Genomic DNA, 19,612 nt, shown 5'->3' with positions numbered 1-19,612 from the left:
CAGTACCAGTAGTTCTTAGCATTCCCCATTATCGAGCTCTTCATCTCTTAAGTTTCAAAGTACACATTTAAGAATTCGAACTTATTAAAGCTTCCGGTCCTTGATACAACTTTCCTTTATAATCGGTTACTTAAAACTACAGAGGTCTTAGTAACATACAATGCTGGTTTTATTACTTGGGAATCTCTGTGGTATTTTAACAAATTTCACAAGAAATTATCAGTGAAACTTTTTCTACTTGACCCAGTTCCTACTGCTGTGCATAAGTTGCCCACATTTTAATTGCAGTGGAACAGTATCTACTCACCTCTATTAGAAAGTCAGCCGGAAGGTCGTACAACTTACAGAGCTCTGCTATGGTCACCTGTCCAGCTTCCTGCAGTCGGTCATTTACCTCTTCAGCCATCTGATCCAGGTAGGTTCTGGTTAAGTGGCAACAACAGTACATCCTGTCTTTATTTCTTAGCGCTTATATTTTTCAAATACTCATTTGACTGCAGGTAAACATGTACTTGACATAAGTATAGATCTCTACTATACCAAAATATTGAGAAAATACACCAGCGCCATATTGTGGAATTAAAATTTACAAAAAGTTGTTGATAACCGCATTGTCAGTTGTTAAATATTTGCCAGTTTTCCTCAAATGTTTGTTTGTAATGTTTAATTTATTGAGGAAAAAAATCTATCGGTGTTATACTAGCTTTCATCAGTGGGCAATAAACAGGTGATAGTGAACTGGCAGCCCGTTTAAAAATTACCTGATTTTCTCTCCCACTGAAGCAAACATTGGAAAGACTGAAGCCATTGTCTTTGGCCCCTCCCACAAACTCCACAGCTTCAGCATAGACTCGATTCTCATACCCAGTCAGTCGCAGGTTAAATTAGAACGTTTGCAAACTCTATGTCCTGTTTGACTTTTGACCTGAGCTTCCAACCACACATCCTCTCCAGTATAAATACTGTTAAATTGTACCTCCATAATACCACCCATCTCCACCCCAACCATTGCCCATCTGCGAATGAAATCTCGAAGATGCCTTTGTCTCCTCCAGACTCAATTACTTCAATGCTCTCTGGCCAGTCTCCCATCCTCCACCCTCTGTAGTTAAGCTAATTCAAAATTCTGCTGTTCTTAACTAATTCCACATTAAGTCCCACTTACCCATCCTCTGGTTATTTTAGAAAAACGGAAAAAAAGTCTACTAGGATAAAGAAATTGTCAATACTCACTCATCAATCAGCTGGCCCAAAACAAGCTGGATGCTTCTGTCTGATTTAACAATGTCACTTGCTTTGCTCTCAATGTGAGTTAAATCCACATTAAGAATCTAAGAAAATTTTGGGAAAAAATGTTTTCTTTAAAATTTTTAGTTTTAGACAGTACAAATTATTTCTGAAGAATAAAACAAATATTTGGGGAAATACATAACATGAATGCAAAATGTTTGTAGATTTGTTGACTTAAGCAACATTCAATATTATACTACAGAAAAGTTCCATTTATTTAGAACTAAGTGATTCAAAGTAGTTCTCTGCAACATACATCCAGTATTGCCCTTAAAATATTTGCTGAAATGTTTGTTCCAAGAACACAAGAAACAGCAGCAGGGGTAGACCATATGGCCCGTTGAGCCTGCTCTACCATTCCTGGGAGTCTAAGACCAGAGGTCACAATCTAAGGACAAGTGGTAAGCTATTTAGGACTGAGATGAGGAGGGATTTCTTCACTCAGAGTGGTGAACCTGTGGATTTCTCTACCACAGAAAGCAGTCGAGACCAAATCATTAAATATATTCAAGAAAGAGTTAAATATAGTTCTTAGGACTAAAGGAATCAAGGGAACAGGGTACTGAGTTTGGACGATCAGCCATGATTGTAATGAATGGCGGTGCAGGCTCAAAGGGCCGAATGGCCTATTCCTGCTCCTATTTTCTACGTTAATACAATCATTGCTGAACTTCGACTTCAACTCCACTTTCCTGCACCTTCCCATATCCTTAGATTCCCTGAGAAACCAAAAATCTGTCTATCTCAGCCTTAAATACATTCAATGATGGAGTATCCGCAACCCTCAGGGATGGAAAATTCCAAAGACTCGCAACCCATGGAGTAAAGAAATTTCTCCTCACCTCAGTCCTGAATGAGTGGCCTCTTACCCTGAAACCGTGTCCCCTTGTTCTAGATTCCGCAACCAAGGGAACAACCTCACTGTGTCTATCCTGGCAAGCTGCTTCAGAATCTTGTATGTATCAATGAGATCACCTCTCAATCTTCTAAACTCCAGGAATATAGATCCAATTTACTCAGCCTCTCATCTCTGGACTAATGATTCAGAGCGGAGTTCCGGAGCGGTGAGTTTATAAAAAAAACTTACCTCGGGGATTCTCGGAGCAGACTCGGAGGGCGGAGTTCCGGAGCGGTGAGTTTATAGAGTAAGTTAGCTCGGGTGGGGAAAAAAAACTGAAAAAGTGACATCACAGGAAAGTTGTGACCTGATTGGCTGGTAGGGAATCTGTACCGAATTTGAAAATAAAACTGATAAAAATTGATTAAAACACTAATTAACTAATTAATAAGTAGAGTAACTAAACCAGAGGGAGGAGATTACTGTATTTAGACAGCATTTAATATTTATTGTAGAAATCTAGCACTAGGGACCACATAGTGAAGTGTATCATAATTTAGTAAGGATTTAATAAGTATTTATTTATTTTATATCAATTAACTAATTAGTGTTAGAAATGTCAGTCAGAGGGGTGAAGTGCTTCACCTGTGAGATGTGGGAAGTCCGTGACGCTTCCAGCGTTCCGGGCGGCTACATCTGCAGGAAGTGTACCCAGTTGCAGCTCCTCACAGACCACATGGATCGGTTGGAGCGGCAACTGGATGCACTTAGGAGCATGCAGGTGGCGGAAAGCGTCATAGACAGGAGTTTGAGAGAAGTGGTTACACCCAAGGTGCAGGCAGATAGATGGGTGACCGCTAGAAGGGGCAGGCAGTCAGTGCAGCAATCCCCTGTGGCTATCCACCTCTCCAGCAAGTATATCGTTTTGGATACTGTTGCGGGGGGGGGATGGCCTATCAGGGGAAAACAGCAGCAGCCAGAGCAGTGGCACCACGGCTGGCACTGTTGTTCAGCAGGGAGGGACAAAGCGTAGAAGAGCAATAGTTATAGGGGACTCTATAGTCAGGGGCACAGATAGGCGCATCTGTGGACGTGAAAGAGACTCCAGGATGGTATGTTGCCTCCCTGGTGCCAGGGTCAAGGATGTCTCTGAACGGACAGAGGGCATTCTGAAAGGGGAGGGTGAACAGCCAGAGGTTGTGGTACACATCGGTACCAATGACATAGGCAGGATGAGTGATGAGGTCCTGCAGGGGGAGTTTAGGGAGTTAGGTAGTAAATTAAAAAACAGGACCTCTAGGGTTGTAATCTCTGGATTACTCCCTGTGCCACGTGCCAGTGAGAGTAGAAATAGGAAGATAGTGCAGCTAAACACGTGGCTGAGCAGCTGGTGTAGAAGGGAGGGTTTCAGATATCTGGACCATTGGGCTCTCTTCAGGGACAGATGGGACCTGTATAAGAAGGACGGGTTGCATCTAAACTGGAGGGGCACAAATATCCTGGCTGCGCCGTTTGCTAGCGTCACTCGGGAGGGTTTAAACTAGTGTGGCAGTGGGGTGGGAACCAGAGCAGGAGGACAGCTAGTGAAGTAAATGAGGAGGACATAGTAAATAAGGCCAGTAGGACTAAGAGGAAGAGCAGGCAGGGAGATATTGCTCAGCACAGCGGGACTGAATGTCTGAAGTTCATTTGTTTCAATGCGAGAAGTATAACAGGTAAGGCAGATGAACTTAGAGCTTGGATTAGTACTTGGAAATATGATGCTGTTGCTATTACAGAGACTTGGTTGAGGGAAGGGCAGGATTGGCAGCTAAATGTTCCAGGTTTTAGAAGCTTCAGGCGGGATAGAGGGGGATGTAAAAGGGGTGGGGGAGTTGCATTACTGGTTAAGGAGAATATCACAGCTGTACTGCGGGAGGACACCTCAGAGAGGTCATGCTGCGAGGCAATATGTGTGGAGCTCAGGAATAGGAAGGGTGCAGTCACGATGGTGGGGGTTTACTACAGGCCTCCCAACAGCCAGCGGGAGGTAGAGGAGCAGATATGTAGACAGATTTTGGAAAGATGTAAAGGTAACAGGGTTGTAGTGGTGGGTGATTTTAACTTCCCCAATATTGACTGGGACTCACTTAGTGCTAGGGGCTTGGATGGGGTAGAATTTGTGAGTATCCAGGAGGGCTTCTTGCAACAGTATGTAGATAGTCCAACTAGGGATGGGGCCATTCTGGACCTGGTATTGGGGAATGAGCCCGGCCAGGTGGTCGAAGTTTCAGTGGGGGAGCATTTCGGGAACAGTGACCATAATTCCATAAGTTTTAAGGTACTTGTGGATAAGGATAAGTCCTCGGGTGAGGGTGCTAAATTGGGGGAAGGCTAATTATAACAATATTAGGCAGGAACTGAAGAATTTAGATTGGGGGCGGCTGTTTGAGGGTAAATCAACATCTGACATGTGGGAGTCTTTCAAACATCAGCTGATTAGAATCCAGGACCAGCATGTTCCTGTGAGGAAGAAAGACAAGTTTGGCAAGTTTTGGGAAGCTTGCATAACACGGGATATTGTGAGCCTAGTCAAAAAGAAAAAGGAAGCATTTGTAAGGGCTGGAAGGCTAGGAACAGATGAAACACTTGAGGAATATAAAGACAGTAGGAAGGAACTTAAGCAAGGAGTTAGGAGGGCTAAAAGGGTCATGAAAAGTCATTGGCAAACAGGATTAAGGAAAATCCCAAAGCTTTTTATACATATATAAAGAGCAAGAGGGTAACCAGGGAAAGAGTTGGCCCACTCAAGGACAGAGATGGGAATCTATGTGTGGAGCCAGAGGAAATGGGCGAGGTACTAAATGAGTACTTTGCATCAGTATTCACCAAGGAGAAGGACTTGGTGGATGATGAGCCTAGGGAAGGGAGTGTAGATAGTCTAGTCATCTCATTATCAAAAAGGAGGAGGTGTTGGGTGTCTTGCAAAGCATTAAGGTAGATAAGTCCCCAGGGCCTGATGGGATCTACCCCAGAATACTGAGGGAGGCAAGGGAAGAAATTGCTGGGGCCTTGACAGAAATCTTTGCATCCTCAATGGCAACAGGTGAGGTCCCAGAGGACTGGAGAATAGCCAATGTTGTTCCTTTGTTTAAGAAGGGTGGTAGGATAATCCAGGAAATTATAGGCCGGTGAGCCTTACGTCAGTGGTAGGTAAACTATTAGAGAGGATTCTTCGGGACAGGATTTACTCTAATTTGGAAACAAACAAACTTATTAGCGAGAGACAGCATGGTTTTGTGAAGGGAAGGTTGTGTCTTACTATAATAAAAGCAAAATACTGCGGATGCTGGAAATCTGAAACAAAAACAAGAAATGCTGGATTCACTCAGCAGGTCTGGCAGCATCTGTGGAAAGAGAAGCAGAGTTAACGTTTCGGGTCAGTGACCCACTCTTACTAATTTGATTGAGTTTTTTGAGGAAGTGACGAAGATGATTGATGAGGGAAGGGCGGTGGATGTTGTCTATATGGACTTTAGTAAAGCCTTTGACAAGGTCCAGCATGGCAGACTGGTGCAAAAGGTGAAGTCACACGGGATCAGAGGTGAGCTGGCAAGATGGATGCAGAACTGGCTCAGTCACAGAAGACAGAGGGTAACAGTGGATGGGTGTTTTTCTGAATGGAGGGATGTGACTAGTGGTGTTCCACAGGGATCAGTGCTGGGACCTTTGCTCTTTGTAGTATATATAAATGATTTGGAAGAAAATGTAGCTGGTCTGATTAGTAAGTTTGCGGATGACACAAAGGTTGGTGGAGTTGCGGATAATGATGAGGATTGTCAGAGGATACAGCAGGATATAGATCGGTTGCAGACTTGGGCGGAGAAATGGCAGATGGAGTTTAATCCGGACAAATGTGAGGTAATGCATCTTGGAAGGTCTAATGCAGGTGGGAGGTATTTAGTAAATGGCAGAACCCTTAGGAGTATTGACAGGCAGAGACATCTGGGCGTACAGGTCCACAGGTCACTGAAAGTGGCAACGCAGGTAGATAAGGTAGTCAAGAAGGCATACGGCATGCTTGCCTTCATCGGTCGGGGCATAGAGTATAAAAATTGGCAAGTCATGTTGCAGCTGTACAGAACCTTAGTTAGGCTACACTTAGAATATTGCGTGCAATTCTGGTCGCCACACTACCAGAAGGACGTGGAGGCTTTGGAGAGGGTACAGAGGAGGTTTACCAGGATGTTGCCTGGTCTGGAGGGCATTAGCTGTGAGGAGAGGTTGGAAAAACTCGGATTGTTTTCACTGGAACGACGGAGGTGGAGGGGCGACATGATAGAGGATTACAAAGTTATGAGTGGCATGGACAGAGTGGATAGTCAGAAGCTTTTTCCCAGGGTGGAAGAGTCAGTTACTAGGGGACATAGGTTTAAGGTGCAAGGGGCAAAGTTTAGAGGGGATGTGCGAGGCAAGTTTTTTTTTTACACAGAGGGTGGTGAGTGCCTGGAACTTTCTGCCAGGGGAGGTGGTGGAAGCAGATACGATAGCGACGTTTGAGACACATCTTGACAAATACATGAATAGGAAGGGAATGGAGGGATATGGGCCCCGGAAGTGCAGAAGGTGTTAGTTTCGGTAGGCATCAAGATCGGCGCAGGCTTGGAGGGCTGAATGGCCTGTTCCTGTGCTGTACTGTTCTTTGTTCTAACACGAGTTCAAATCTCACCAGGGCAATGCAAGTGTTAACATTTATTTATTTCTATCCACAGGGTGGTGGGTGTCTGGAATTCACTGCCCGGATCGGTGTAGAGGCAGAAACCCTCAATTCATTCAAAAGGTACCTGGACCTGCACCTGAAATGCTGTACCTGCAAGGTTACAGACCAGGTGCTGGAAGGTGGGATCTGAACGGGAAGCATGTTTTTTCAGCCAGCGCAAACACAATGGGTTGAATGGCCTCTTTCTGTGCCCTAAATTTTCTATGGTTCTATTGGACAACCTTCTCATCTCAAGGACCAATCTAGTGAACCTTTGGTGTATTGCCTCGAATGCAAGTATATCCTTCCTGAAATACAGAGACCAAAACTCCAGTTTTCCAGGTGTGGTCTCACCAAAGCCCTATACAATTGTAGCAAGATCTCTTATTCTTGTACTCCAATCCCCATGCAATAAAGGTCAACATGCCATTTGCCTTCCTAATTGCTTGCTGTACCTGCATGCTAACTTTGTGTTCCTTGTACAAGTGCACCCAAGTCCCTATGAATATCAACATTTACAATGTTTCACGCCTTTTAAAAACATTTTGCTTTTCTTTTCTTTCTCCCAAAGTCAATAATCTCACACTTCCCCACTTTATACTCCATCAGCTATCTTGTTGCCCACTCACTTAACCTGTCTATATCTCTTTGCTACCTCTTTGTGTCCTCCTCTCAGCCTGCATTCCCACCTAGATTTGTACTGTCAGCAAACTTAGATACATTACTCTCTGTCTCTTTGTCTACATCATTAATATGGATTGCAGTTAAGGCCCCAGCACTGACTCTTGTGGCACTCCACTAGTCACAGCCTGCCAACTTGAAAATGCCCCATTTATCCCAACTCTTTGCTTCCTCTCCCTTAACCAATCCTCTATCCATGCTAATATATTACCCCAAACTCCATGAGCCCTTATCTTGCATATTAACCTTTTGTGGGACACCTTATCAAATGCCTTTTGGAAATCCAAGTGTACTACATCTACTGGTTCCCCTTTATCTACCCTACTAGTTACATCCTGAAGCAACTCAAATAAATTTGTCAAACAAGATTTCCCTTTCTTAAATCACATTGACTGTCTGATCATACTCCCATTTTCTAAGTGTGTTAAGAATTCCTTAATAATAGATTCCAGCACTTTCCCAACAACTGATGGCAGGCTAGCTGGCCTGTAGTTCCCTGTTATCTCTCTCCCTTCTTTCTTGAATAGCAGTGTTACATTTGCTAACTTCCAATCCGCTGGGACCATTCTAGAATTTAGGGAATTTTGGAAAAATCAACCAGTGCATCCACTATCTCTGCAACTACCTCTTTTAGAACCCTAGGATGTAGGCCATCAGGTGCTGTGGATTTGTTGGCTTGTAGTCCCTCAAGTTTCTCCAATACTTTTTCTCTGCTGATATCAATTACCTTAATTTCCTCACTCTGACTAGCTCCTTGGTTACCCTCTTATTTCCGGTATGCACCTTGTGTCTTCTACGGTGAAGATAGACACAAAATATTTGTTCAACGTCTCTGCCATTTCCTCATTTTCCATGATAATTTCTGCTGTTTCTGCCTCTGAGGGACCAGTGTTTACTTTAGCTACTCTCCTTTTTATAAACTTGTAAAAGCTCTTAAATCTGTTTTTATATTCCTGGCTAGTTTACTCTCATACCAATTTTTCCTTTTTTAGCCACCTTTTCGGTGGCCCTTTGCTGCTTTCTAAAACACTCCCAATCCTCAGGAATACTACTATTCTTTGCAACATTACAAGCCTCTTTTTTAATCTTATACTATCCTTCTTTTGGGCCTCCTTATCTCGAGAGACAATGGATACGCGCCTGGAGGTGGTCAGTGGTTTGTGAAGCAGCGCCTGGAGTGGCTATAAAGGCCAATTCTGGAGTGACAGGCTCTTCCACAGGTGCTGCAGAGAAATTTGTTTGTTGGGGCTGTTGCACAGTTGGCTCTCCCCTTGCGCCTCTGTCTTTTTTCCTGCCAACTACTAAGTCTCTTCGACTCGCCACAATTTAGCCCTGTCTTTATGGCTGCCCGCCAGCTCTGGCGAATGCTGGCAACTGACTCCCACGACTTGTGATCAATGTCACACGATTTCATGTCACGTTTGCAGACGTCTTTATAACGGAGACATGGACGGCCGGTGGGTCTGATACCAGTGGCGAGCTCGCTGTACAATGTGTCTTTGGGGATCCTGCCATCTTCCATGCGGCTCACATGGCCAAGCCATCTCAAGCGCCGCTGACTCAGTAGTGTGTATAAGCTGGGGATGTTGGCCGCTTCAAGGACTTCTGTGTTGGAGATATAGTCCTGCCACCTGATGCCAAGTATTCTCCGAAGGCAGCGAAGATGGAATGAATTGAGACGTCGCTCTTGGCTGGCATACGTTGTCCAGGCCTCGCTGCCGTAGAGCAAGGTACTGAGGACACAGGCCTGATACACTCGGACTTTTGTGTTCCGTGTCAGTGCGCCATTTTCCCACACTCTCTTGGCCAGTCTGAACATAGCAGTGGAAGCCTTACCCATGCGCTTGTTGATTTCTGCATCTAGAGACAGGTTACTGGTGATAGTTGAGCCTAGGTAGGTGAACTCTTGAACCACTATCCTTCACTTCCTTAGAAAGCCACGGATAGATGTTTCTTGCTGATTATTACAGACGGGTGGGAAATGATAGGGGTGGTTTTCCTTTTACACCTCTCAACATACCAAAGACAGCATTTTATTAAAATGTGCTTTCACACTTGAACGTTTTAATGGTCAATAAACAGACAACTGACAGGTTTTCTTGTAGGTTTAAAGAAATATAAATGTTTATTAAACAATACCCAAAAATATTCGCAACGTCACCCACTCTCACATGCACACACACAAGAAAAGTTAGAGATTAAAAGATAACATGCACTTAGGTCTGATTGTTTTAAGAGTTCATTGTGAAACTTTGCTTGTCTCCCCAGGAGGAAGATTTAAACCGGTACAGGCTTGTTTTTTTCTTTATCCTGATTCACCGAAGTCAGACTTTGGAAAGTTTCAGGTGGACTGATGCTTTGCTGCAGATTTCTTTGCTTAAATCTCAGTCACTGTTGTTATGATCCTGTAGCTTTTTTTCCCCACGAAGAATGTGGTGTGCCTTTAAGGCTGGAAAAGGAGCAGTACTGCTTTAAGGCAATAAGCTCCAGAGACTGAGTCAAAGAATGCATTCTCATTGTCAGGATACAGCTTTTCGGAGAACTCGGGCACGAGATATATTGTTGCCAACTGATGTTTGAAACTAGTTGAAAAACCAGCAATAGGGACACTTGGAAGGAAAACATGAAACAAGTGGAAGACAATTTTGTAGGACATGCCATACCTGTCAAATGGTGGGAAAACCACAACCTACCATAAAACCAGGGGATGAAGTATTTGTGCTGTTACCATCACAAGGAGAACCATTAAAAACATGGTTCAGTGGCCCATATAGAGTGATCAAAAGAGTGGGTAAGGTAGATTACTTGATTGACACCCCTGATCGCGAGAAGAACCACCGGTTGTGTCAATCAAGTAATCTACCTTACCCACTCTTTTGATCACTCTATATGGGCCACTGAACTATGTTTTTAATGGTTCTCCCTGTGATGTTAACACTAATACCTCATCCCCTGGTTTTATGGTAGGTTGTGGTTTTCCCACCATTTGACAGGTATGGCATGTCCTACAAAATTGTCTTCCAGTTGTTTCCTGTTTTCCTTCCAAGTGTCCCTATTGAACATTTTTCAACTAGTTTCAAATGTCAATCGGCAACAATGTATCTCGAGTCCTTGTTCTTCGAATGGCTGTATCCTGACAATGAGAATGCATTCTTTGACTCAGTCTCTGGAGCTTATTGCCTTAAAGCAGTACTGCTCCTTTTCCAGCCTTAAAGGCACACCACATTCTTTGTGGGGAAAAAAAGCTACAGGATCATAACACTGTTCAATAGCAAAAATTTCTGCTACAATTTCTCAGGTAGGGAGATTCCAGGCCACCTTTCATCTCTGCCTCTAGGTAATTTAAAGATGGTATTCTGGCAGGTTCCTTCTTGCTGGAATGGGTCTCTCTTTGTTTTTTGCACAGAAAATGTCTCTTATTAAAACTCCTGATCAGAGACTTGGCTTCTCTCAGGTGACTCAAGGTTCTCTCCCATTGTGTTTTCATAAATGATGTTTTCTGGTGTGGCCACTGTTAGACAATGGGTTTGGATGTTGCTCATCTCTATGCAATCTTGACAAAGTGGTGTTTTTTCACACCTAATATTCTGAGTTTGAGTCTGGAGTGGCCATGTCTGCATTGTTAGCTCAACTTGTTGAAGAGGGGTAGCCATTAATATTGAATAAGCAATTATATTCTAATGCTTTCTTCAACACTTGACCAGAATGGCGATTTGTTTAGAGCTCCAGCAGTTACCATGTGGATTTGCTGTACAGGAGGCCACCTGACCTCTTACTCCATCTTTGTTTTGCAGCCAACGGTTTTGAGTTCAATTCATCAGTTCATTTTATAGTTCATAATTTCTCTTTTTTTTAAAAACAGAACATACTTTTGTTGAACATTTTGACTAGTTTCTTTAAATGTTTCCCACTGTTTCTTTACCGTCATACCTTTCAGTCTATTTACCCAATCAACCTTAGCCAACTCTCCCTTCATACAAAAATAATTGGCTTTGTTTTAGTTTAAGATTCATTTTCCGCTCAGGAGTAGGTTGCTTTCAAACTTAACATGGAATTCAACTGTATTTTAATCATTTTCCCAGATCTTTTACTATGAGATTACTAATTAACCCTTGATAGTATTCACTTGTTAGAGAAAATTGCATAGATAACCTTTAGTACATAATCCCTTTGTAAAAAGTAATTCCAGAAACTGAATCAATCTGAATTTCAAGAGGTGTAGGGACTATTTATGAACTGTTACAAACTAGTGCTCTTACTGGGGCATAACAGTTTCCTTCTGCACTAATAAGATACTTTGAGCTAAATCAATCCAAAATGTTTTAATATGTACAGTTCGGATGGAAAAGAATTCCCCCAGCTTTTAGTTATTCAGAGTAACAATGTTAGGTAATTAAGACCTTTTCATGATTTTATATCATATTGAGGTTCTGTTTGTACAGTAAGATAGGTATGTTTATTAATAATTGCAACATTGCTGGATTAGTAATCAGCCATATGCTAAGGATTGTCTTTTAGATGTTATATTAATGCTTGGAACTTTGATTGGGTTAAAACTAGATATTCAATGGATGTAATCAAAACTTAAAAATGCTCTCAATAAACATACTCACATGCTGCAGATCCACAATATTTATCCTACCTGAAAAGTAAAGGAAATACTTATAATGGGAATTTGCACTTGTGCCGTAAAAAGTAACTATGAAAACACTTTCCCCCTATTGTAAAAAAATAAAATTTTACCTGAATAAAGCCTTTGAAATTTGTCCTCTAGCTTTTTTAAAATAATATGATTTTGAAAAGTAACTAAGCATAAATTGCTAGAAATTAATGGAAAATATTCCATAAACAGCACTGGTGCATCCTAGGGTATTAGATACACTGTGCAGTGGGAGCAGCTGCAATCTAAATTTAACTCAGAGCTCTGGACAAAAATATCAAGATCAAGCAAAGGTTTTTGAAAGGGACTGAATCCTTTGAGTAAATAATGAAGGCATTAAAATACACAAATGACAATTCAACGGGCAAATCTAGTACTGTTATTGTGAAATATGTTATTTTTTGAATTCATTTCCTTTAAATCCTGATTTTGAATCATAGAAATTTCAATTACTGAGAAGAAAAACGGCAAGAAAATTTTTCATTTTGAAAGATTTGGGAAAAGGTTAGATACGAGTACCCTGAAGGTCACTGACCAAAATAGTAAATGTGACAGGGGAGTTATAAAGCAAAGTGTGACACCTTTAACACTGAAATTCCTATCACAGCACCACCGGCATATACAATTGGCATTGTAGAAAAATGTGGATACTTTTCCATGAGGTTTCCATCAAGTGCAGGTTCACAAAGGTGTGTTCAATGGAACACACAGCCCATGTACCACATTTAATGTATTAAAATATTCTCATCAATAATCAGCCAATTTGGTAAATGCTTTCATTTTCTTTCAACGATGCTCAAAGAGCTTAAGACTGTAAATAAAATAGACAGGAGTTTATGGCCAAAACAGGGAAATGTAACAACTATCACTATAATTATGCACTCTTTTATCCCACGGCTGTACCTACCACTGCTACCCAGCTGTGGTTTTCACATGTAACTTAATTTCGACCTTAACACAAGCTTGTTAAGATTCAGCTGCAATCCAGTTACCAGTTTGAATGCAACTTGCGAACTCACCTCCATTAACATATAGCTCATCCCGTATCTCTCTGGCAATCTGAGCTGGAGTGATATACTCCTTACCATCCAGTGTGTGTACCACATCCAGTTGTTTCTCTGCTATCAATTTAGCAACAATTTCAACACAGTTTCGTTCAGACAACCTGCACAAATTAAATAAAATTCAAAATACAAGAAAAAGGTACAAGACATGCATTTCATTTCTTAATACCTTTATGAAACATACAGAAGTCAGCTAATACAACCATAAAAATAAATGGGACTATGGTTACTGTCAGTAAGCCCTTTAAATCAGTGTTAAGGATTCTATACTGCCTCCATAATTTAGCCTATCTTTAGTAACATCAATTTAATAGAATTATGTTACATTTCATAAGATTTTGTTTCCATTTCTAGAGGCAGCCTGGATTTTCCTCCGTATTTACGCCCAGACACAGACATGTAACTTGAACGCAAATCAATGACATGGCTTAAAAGATTGTAGAACTTTGCTGGTAAGTTACAAGCATAACTACAATATGCACAACATGCCTCAATATTTGACCTCTATTCATCAAACCCTTTATTTGAATGAATTTCTACCCACAAAACTGGCCATGCCCTCAATTCTCTAATGTGAGTACACTTCAATTGTAATTGTGCAGGGGGTGGCGAGGGGGGGGGGGGGGGGGAGGTGGAGAGCAGGAGGAGAGGGTCTCAACATTGTGATTCTTCTAGTGTTTTACTGAATTTTTGGAATTAAAAAAAAATAATGCTCACTAAGATCTTGATCGGTATTTTCTGTTTCTTTGAATGGATTTTTATGGCATAAGTCTTCGTTAAAAATTGAAAAGTTTCCTTGACTACAGGTTCCTAAACATGTTGTACTTGATGACAAATTAATAACATGTTCCCAGGACTAGATGGTTTCCATCCATGGGATTTAAAGGGGGTAGGTGAAAACATTGCAGATGCCCCAAATATAATCTTTCAAAGTTCTCTTGATTCAGGAACTGTTCCTTCAGATTGGAAATCGCACATGGCAGTCCATTTAAGAAAGATGAGAGAGGGACATCAGGGAACTATAGGCAATAAGTGCGCCTAACATCTGTTGTCAAGAAATTACTGGAGTTACTCCTTCAACTTTTCAGTTGATCAGAGAGCACCAGCATGGATTTGTAAAGGGTTGATTAAGCCTGATGAACCTGATTAAATATTTTGAAGAGGTGACTAAAGTAGTGCAGAAGGAAATGTCTATGAATGTTATTTCTATGGACTTTCAGAAGGCATCTGAAGGTCATGGAACTGAAGGCAAATTACTGGGCTGGTTAGGAATTTGGCTCAGTGACAGGAGACAGAGAATAGGGATAATGGACAGGTGCTCTCATTGATAGGATGTGACTAATGGTGGGATCTCACCTACTCTCCTGATTTATTAGCAACTTAGATGATGAGATCGAAAGCTATATATCCAAGTTTGCCAAGGACACCAAGATAACAGGATTGTAAGCAGTGTAGAGCAAAGCATAAAATTACAGAGATATTAATGGATTAAGTGAATGGGCAAAACTATGGCAAATGGATTTCAATACAGGCAAGTGTGAGGTCATCCACTTTGGATCTAAAAGGGTTAGAGCAGAGTACTTTCTAAGTGGTGAAAAGCTAGCAACAGTATGAACACATACAGAAAATAATCAAAAGGCGAATAGAATGCTGGCCTTTATATCTAGAGAACTAGAATAGAAGGAGGCAGAAGTTATGTTACAGCTATACGAAGCCCTGGTTAGATTACACCTCGAGTACTGAGAGCAATTCTGGACGCACCTTCGGAAGGATACATTGGCCTTGGAAGAATTACAGCATAGATTTACCAGAATGATACCTCGACTCCAAGGGTTAAGTTACAAGGAGAGATTGCACAAAATCGGTTTGTATTCCCTGGAATTAGGCTGGTTAAGGCGTGATTTGATTGAAGTTCAAGATATTACGGAGAACTCTACCCTATTTCTAGAAAGTAGTTTAGGACTAGAGGACATAGCGTTAACTATGTCAGGAGTCAAGTTAGTTAACCGTTCTGCACGCAAAGGGTGGTAGAAGTTTGGAACTCTCTTCCGCAAATGGCAGTTAATGCTAGATCAATTGTTAATTTTTAAATCTGAGATTGATACATTTTTGCTAACCAAAGGTGTTAAAGAATATGGGAAAAGGCGACGACATGGAGTTAGGTCACATATCTATCACGATCTCATTAAATGGTGGATCAGCCTCAAGGGGCTAAATGGCCTACTCCTGTTCCTATCTATCCATCATGTGCATGAATGATGGTTAAAGGAGCTTAAACATAAATTTTCATAATTGAAGAATATATGGTGTGGGTTCAGTGCTTTCCTTGGGCTTGATTGATAAACCTGATTTATGTTTATTTTAAATTCCAGTGTAGTCTAATGAGATTGGGAGGTTACTTGGGCATAGCTTGACATTGGCAAAGTGGGCGCATTTTTGGATCTAACTTCCCGATTGTGTCCATGGTTGAAACTGCAGGCCACAATCTAAAATGCTGAATTTGATTTACTTTGCAGGTCAGCTTAGGCAGTCGAGCAGACTCCAGTTCCAAAGGCAGAGGTTGTTAAATGCAAGCTTAAATGAGGTTTTACATCAGTTTTAATGTTTTATAAACACTGTCTCTAAATTCACAGACTGCTTGTCCAATATTCAGTCCTGGATGAGCAGAAATATCCTCAAATTAAATATTCGAAAGACTGAAGCCATTGTCTTCAGTCCCCGTGACAAACTTCATTTGCAAGCCACCTTCCCGCTCCATGGAAGCTTTCTGAGGCTGAATCAGACTTCTCACAGTCATATTTGACCCTGAGCTGAACTTTCAACCACATATCTGCACCCTCACCAAGACCACCTATTTCCACCTCTAACATGGTCTGACTCTGCCCCACCTCAGCTCAGCCTTAATATCTTGAACTTCAATCAAATCAGCCCTTAACCTTCTTAATTCCAGGGAATACAACCTTAGTTTGTGTAATCTCTCCTTGTAACTTAACCATTGGAGTCTAGGTATCATTCTGGTAAATCTACGCTGTAATGCTTCCAAAGCCAATATATCTTTCCCAAGGCATGTCCAGAATTGCTCTCAGTACTCTAGTGTCATCTAACCAGGACTTTGTACAGCTGTAACATAACTTCTGTCTCCTTCTATTCTAGTTCATCCATGTCTTTGCTAACTCCAGACTTCACTATTCTAATGCACTCTTGGCTGACCTCCCACGTTCTACCCTCTGTAAACTTGAGGTCATCTAAAACTCTGCTGCCCGTGTCCTTAACTGCACCAAGTCCCATTCCCCTATCACCACTGTGTTCACTGACCTACTGTCATGCAGACCCCCACCTGCCAAGAATGAGGCATATTAATTTTGTCATATGAACATTGATTTTAAACTGTTGCTGGAGCGAGAGAATGACTTGTTAAACAGATCAGCCTTGGCTGGAAAAAAACATTTACATACTGACAGTGCTTGTGGAGACAAAAGACCATTCCCTGACACATTCAACCCATAATGGACTTTGATCACCAGAGACTGAAGGTGAGGAAGTTCACATTCCAGGATGACTGCTAAGATGGCAGAATCCACAGACGAGGTCAAACCAGCTAGTCACATGAGTAACCTGCTGGGCAACCTGAGTTTTTTTGAATGATAGACAGCTTGAGAGAGAGAGAGAGAGAGAGAGAGACTGTTTGCTCCTGGACTGAGAAGACCTCTCCTGGCTGCTCCCGTCTCTTTCTTACAGAACTCCAAATCCACTGAAGATGTGAAGCACAAGAGAGAAAAGTCTCCTACAGCGAGCAAGGTTTAAGAAGAATACTGGACCCCAACGAGAAAAACCTACCTACAATCAAGAACTCTACAGCAAGCTCGAAGAACAGTAAACAAAACCATCTTAGTTTAGTTTAGAGATACAGCACTGAAACAGGCCCTTCGGCCCACCGAGTCTGTGCTGACCATCAACCACCCATTTATATACTAATCCTACACTAATTCCATATTCCTACCACATCCCCACCTGTCCTTATATTTCCCTACCACCTACCTCTACTAGGGACAATTTATAATGGCCAATTTACCTATCAACCCGCAGGTCTTTGGCATGTGGGAGGAAACCGGAGCACCAGGTGGAAACCCACGCAGACACAGGGAGAACTTGCAAACTCCACACAGGCAGGACCCAGAATTGAACCCGGGCCGCTGGAGCTGTGAGGTCGTGGTGCTAACCACTGCGCCACTGTGCCGCCCCATCTTCAAATATTGTCTCAAACTTTTCGACTTTATTTCTTCTGCTCTTTTCTGTCTCTATCTGCATATGTGTATCGTGTATGCATGCTAGTGTGGGCGCATCGCGTATCCGTAGGCGTAGGCGTTAACCGAATTAGAGTTTCAGTTTAATAAAGTTCAACCTTTCTTCTTTAAACCCAAGAAAACCTGTTTGGCTGGTTTCTTTGGCTTATAATTGGAAAGTGGTGAACAAGGATTCAACAAGGGGGAGCTAAAAACACGGTATGTTTAAAATTAAACTCTGTTACAGTAAGACCAGCTGAAGGCTGAGAGGGAACCCGAGACCCCCTGTTCACTGGGTTGTAACACCTACACTGACTTCCATTTAAGCACCACCTTAATTTTAATAATCTCTTCCTTGTTGTCGAATCCCTCCATGACTTCCCTATCTGTGTAATCTTCTCTAACATCACAACCCTCCATGATATCTATGCTCCTCAAATTCCGGCCTCCTGAACAACCCCAATTTTAAGCGTTCCACCATTAACAGCTATGCCTTCAGTTGCCTAGGCCCCAAGCTCTGGAATAACCTCCCTACACCTCTCCACTTCGCTTTCCTCCTTTAAGACACTTCTTAAAACCTACCTCTTTGACCAAGTTTTGGTCATCTGCCCTATATGGCTCAGTGTCATATTTTGTTGAAGCACCTCGAGTGGTTTTACTTTGAAAAAGGCCCTTTATGAATATAAGTTGCTGTTATGTAAACAAGAACTTTGAATTACTGTAACTTATTTCTCCAAACATATGGTGGCAGCCACAATCTCCAAATTACGTTTCTAAAATTCATAATTTTGTCTTGTTTTGCAAGGTTTGCTGTAACAAAATTGCAAATTTTACGATCGACGTCTTCTGTCAACGCAATTGTTTATGCTAATTGTCAATGTTATGGTCATGTTCAACGTTATTTGATCAATGAAGCTAAACAACTTTAGAGAATAGAGAAATTAGGGCACAACACAAGTAGCGGAAAGGCCTACTACCCATGCTTTATAACTAAGAAAATGACTTTGACACAGAAGTTCAGCAAAACTGTCCCCATCCCTGAACTCACAAATACTAGTCCGAGAGAGGCCTTCAGGCCAGGGTGCACAACAGTTTTCAAGACTGGAAGGGGGCTTTCAGTCGTTACCAACGGTGACTCCGGGGTGATTGGGGGTGGGAGAGAAAGAGGGGGAAAAAAACCTGCAAAGCAGGTGCAATTGGCAGGAGAATGGGAAATAAAACCTGCACAGTTCCAAAGCCCCCGGCCCTCTACCTCTGCACGGTGCTTGCGAACTGCGCTCTCTGGAAGTCGGCTGCCAGCCGTCTGATTTCCTCCCAATCTGCAGCCATGCTCAGGGGTGACCACCTCGCACTCCAGGCCACATTCGATCTCGGAATTGTCCCGGGAATCCACGCTTTGTGACGTTCAGCCGCCGCGTTCGAACCCTCCTCAGCCGACAGCTCGCGCTCCGGGACCGTCTCTGACGAGCCACACGTCAACACATTGCACAGGCAGCTACGGGCAGGCACACTGTACACACACACACAATCTCCTCTGACAGTCAATGAGTCTGTTCTGTTGTTGCGAATTGCGTTCGTCAGCTAGGAGTCGCATTGTGGTTTTTTTCAAAATGCTTAAAGCACGTTATGTTTCAAATACACGTCTGCTATAACAAAACGTGTATTAACCAAGTATGTTAATCTGATGCATTTTTTGAGTTAAAGTTTTCTTTAGATGATTCCAAACATACCAACACAAACCTGGTTAGAATGTGGAATTCGCTGCCACAGGGAATAGTTGAGGCAAAGGGCACCGATGCATTTAAGGGGAGACCAGATAAACATATGAGGATGAAATGGGTAGAAGGATATGCAGATAGGGTGAGGTGAAGCATGGTTTTTTGGTGGATCAGTAAGGGATCACTGGTCTACTCCACAGTCACCAAACAAGAATCATCAAGACAATGCCACTTTTAGAGCACCACTAATATAGGAAAGAACATATGGTCCAAACAAACTAAAAGATGCCAAAATAAGCATCAAATTCAGTAAAAGCAATGGGATACCGACTAATTCTAA

General features: G+C 42.1%; 1 protein-coding gene across 1 annotated transcript in view; it reads right to left on the bottom strand.

Moving 5' to 3' along the window:
• Nucleotides 1-19,107, bottom strand: part of ufl1 (UFM1-specific ligase 1) — an 80,357-nt gene extending 61,250 nt beyond the window's left edge. The window contains exons 1-5 of the mRNA XM_068025881.1: nucleotides 18,807-19,107; nucleotides 13,227-13,372; nucleotides 12,161-12,189; nucleotides 1,234-1,331; nucleotides 308-422 (exon numbers count right to left, since the gene is read on the bottom strand). Of these exons, the coding sequence (XP_067881982.1) occupies nucleotides 308-422; nucleotides 1,234-1,331; nucleotides 12,161-12,189; nucleotides 13,227-13,372; nucleotides 18,807-18,883 (465 nt within the window). The 5' untranslated portion in view covers nucleotides 18,884-19,107. The remainder of the gene's footprint in view (nucleotides 1-307; nucleotides 423-1,233; nucleotides 1,332-12,160; nucleotides 12,190-13,226; nucleotides 13,373-18,806) is intronic.
• Between the last annotated feature and the right edge of the window lie 505 nt (nucleotides 19,108-19,612).

This window comes from Heterodontus francisci, chromosome 3 (genome assembly GCF_036365525.1).
Source record: "Heterodontus francisci isolate sHetFra1 chromosome 3, sHetFra1.hap1, whole genome shotgun sequence".
NCBI classification, from domain to species: domain Eukaryota; kingdom Metazoa; phylum Chordata; class Chondrichthyes; order Heterodontiformes; family Heterodontidae; genus Heterodontus; species Heterodontus francisci.
Note: the sequence above shows the minus strand (reverse complement) of the source record. Positions and strands in the feature narration are given on the sequence as shown.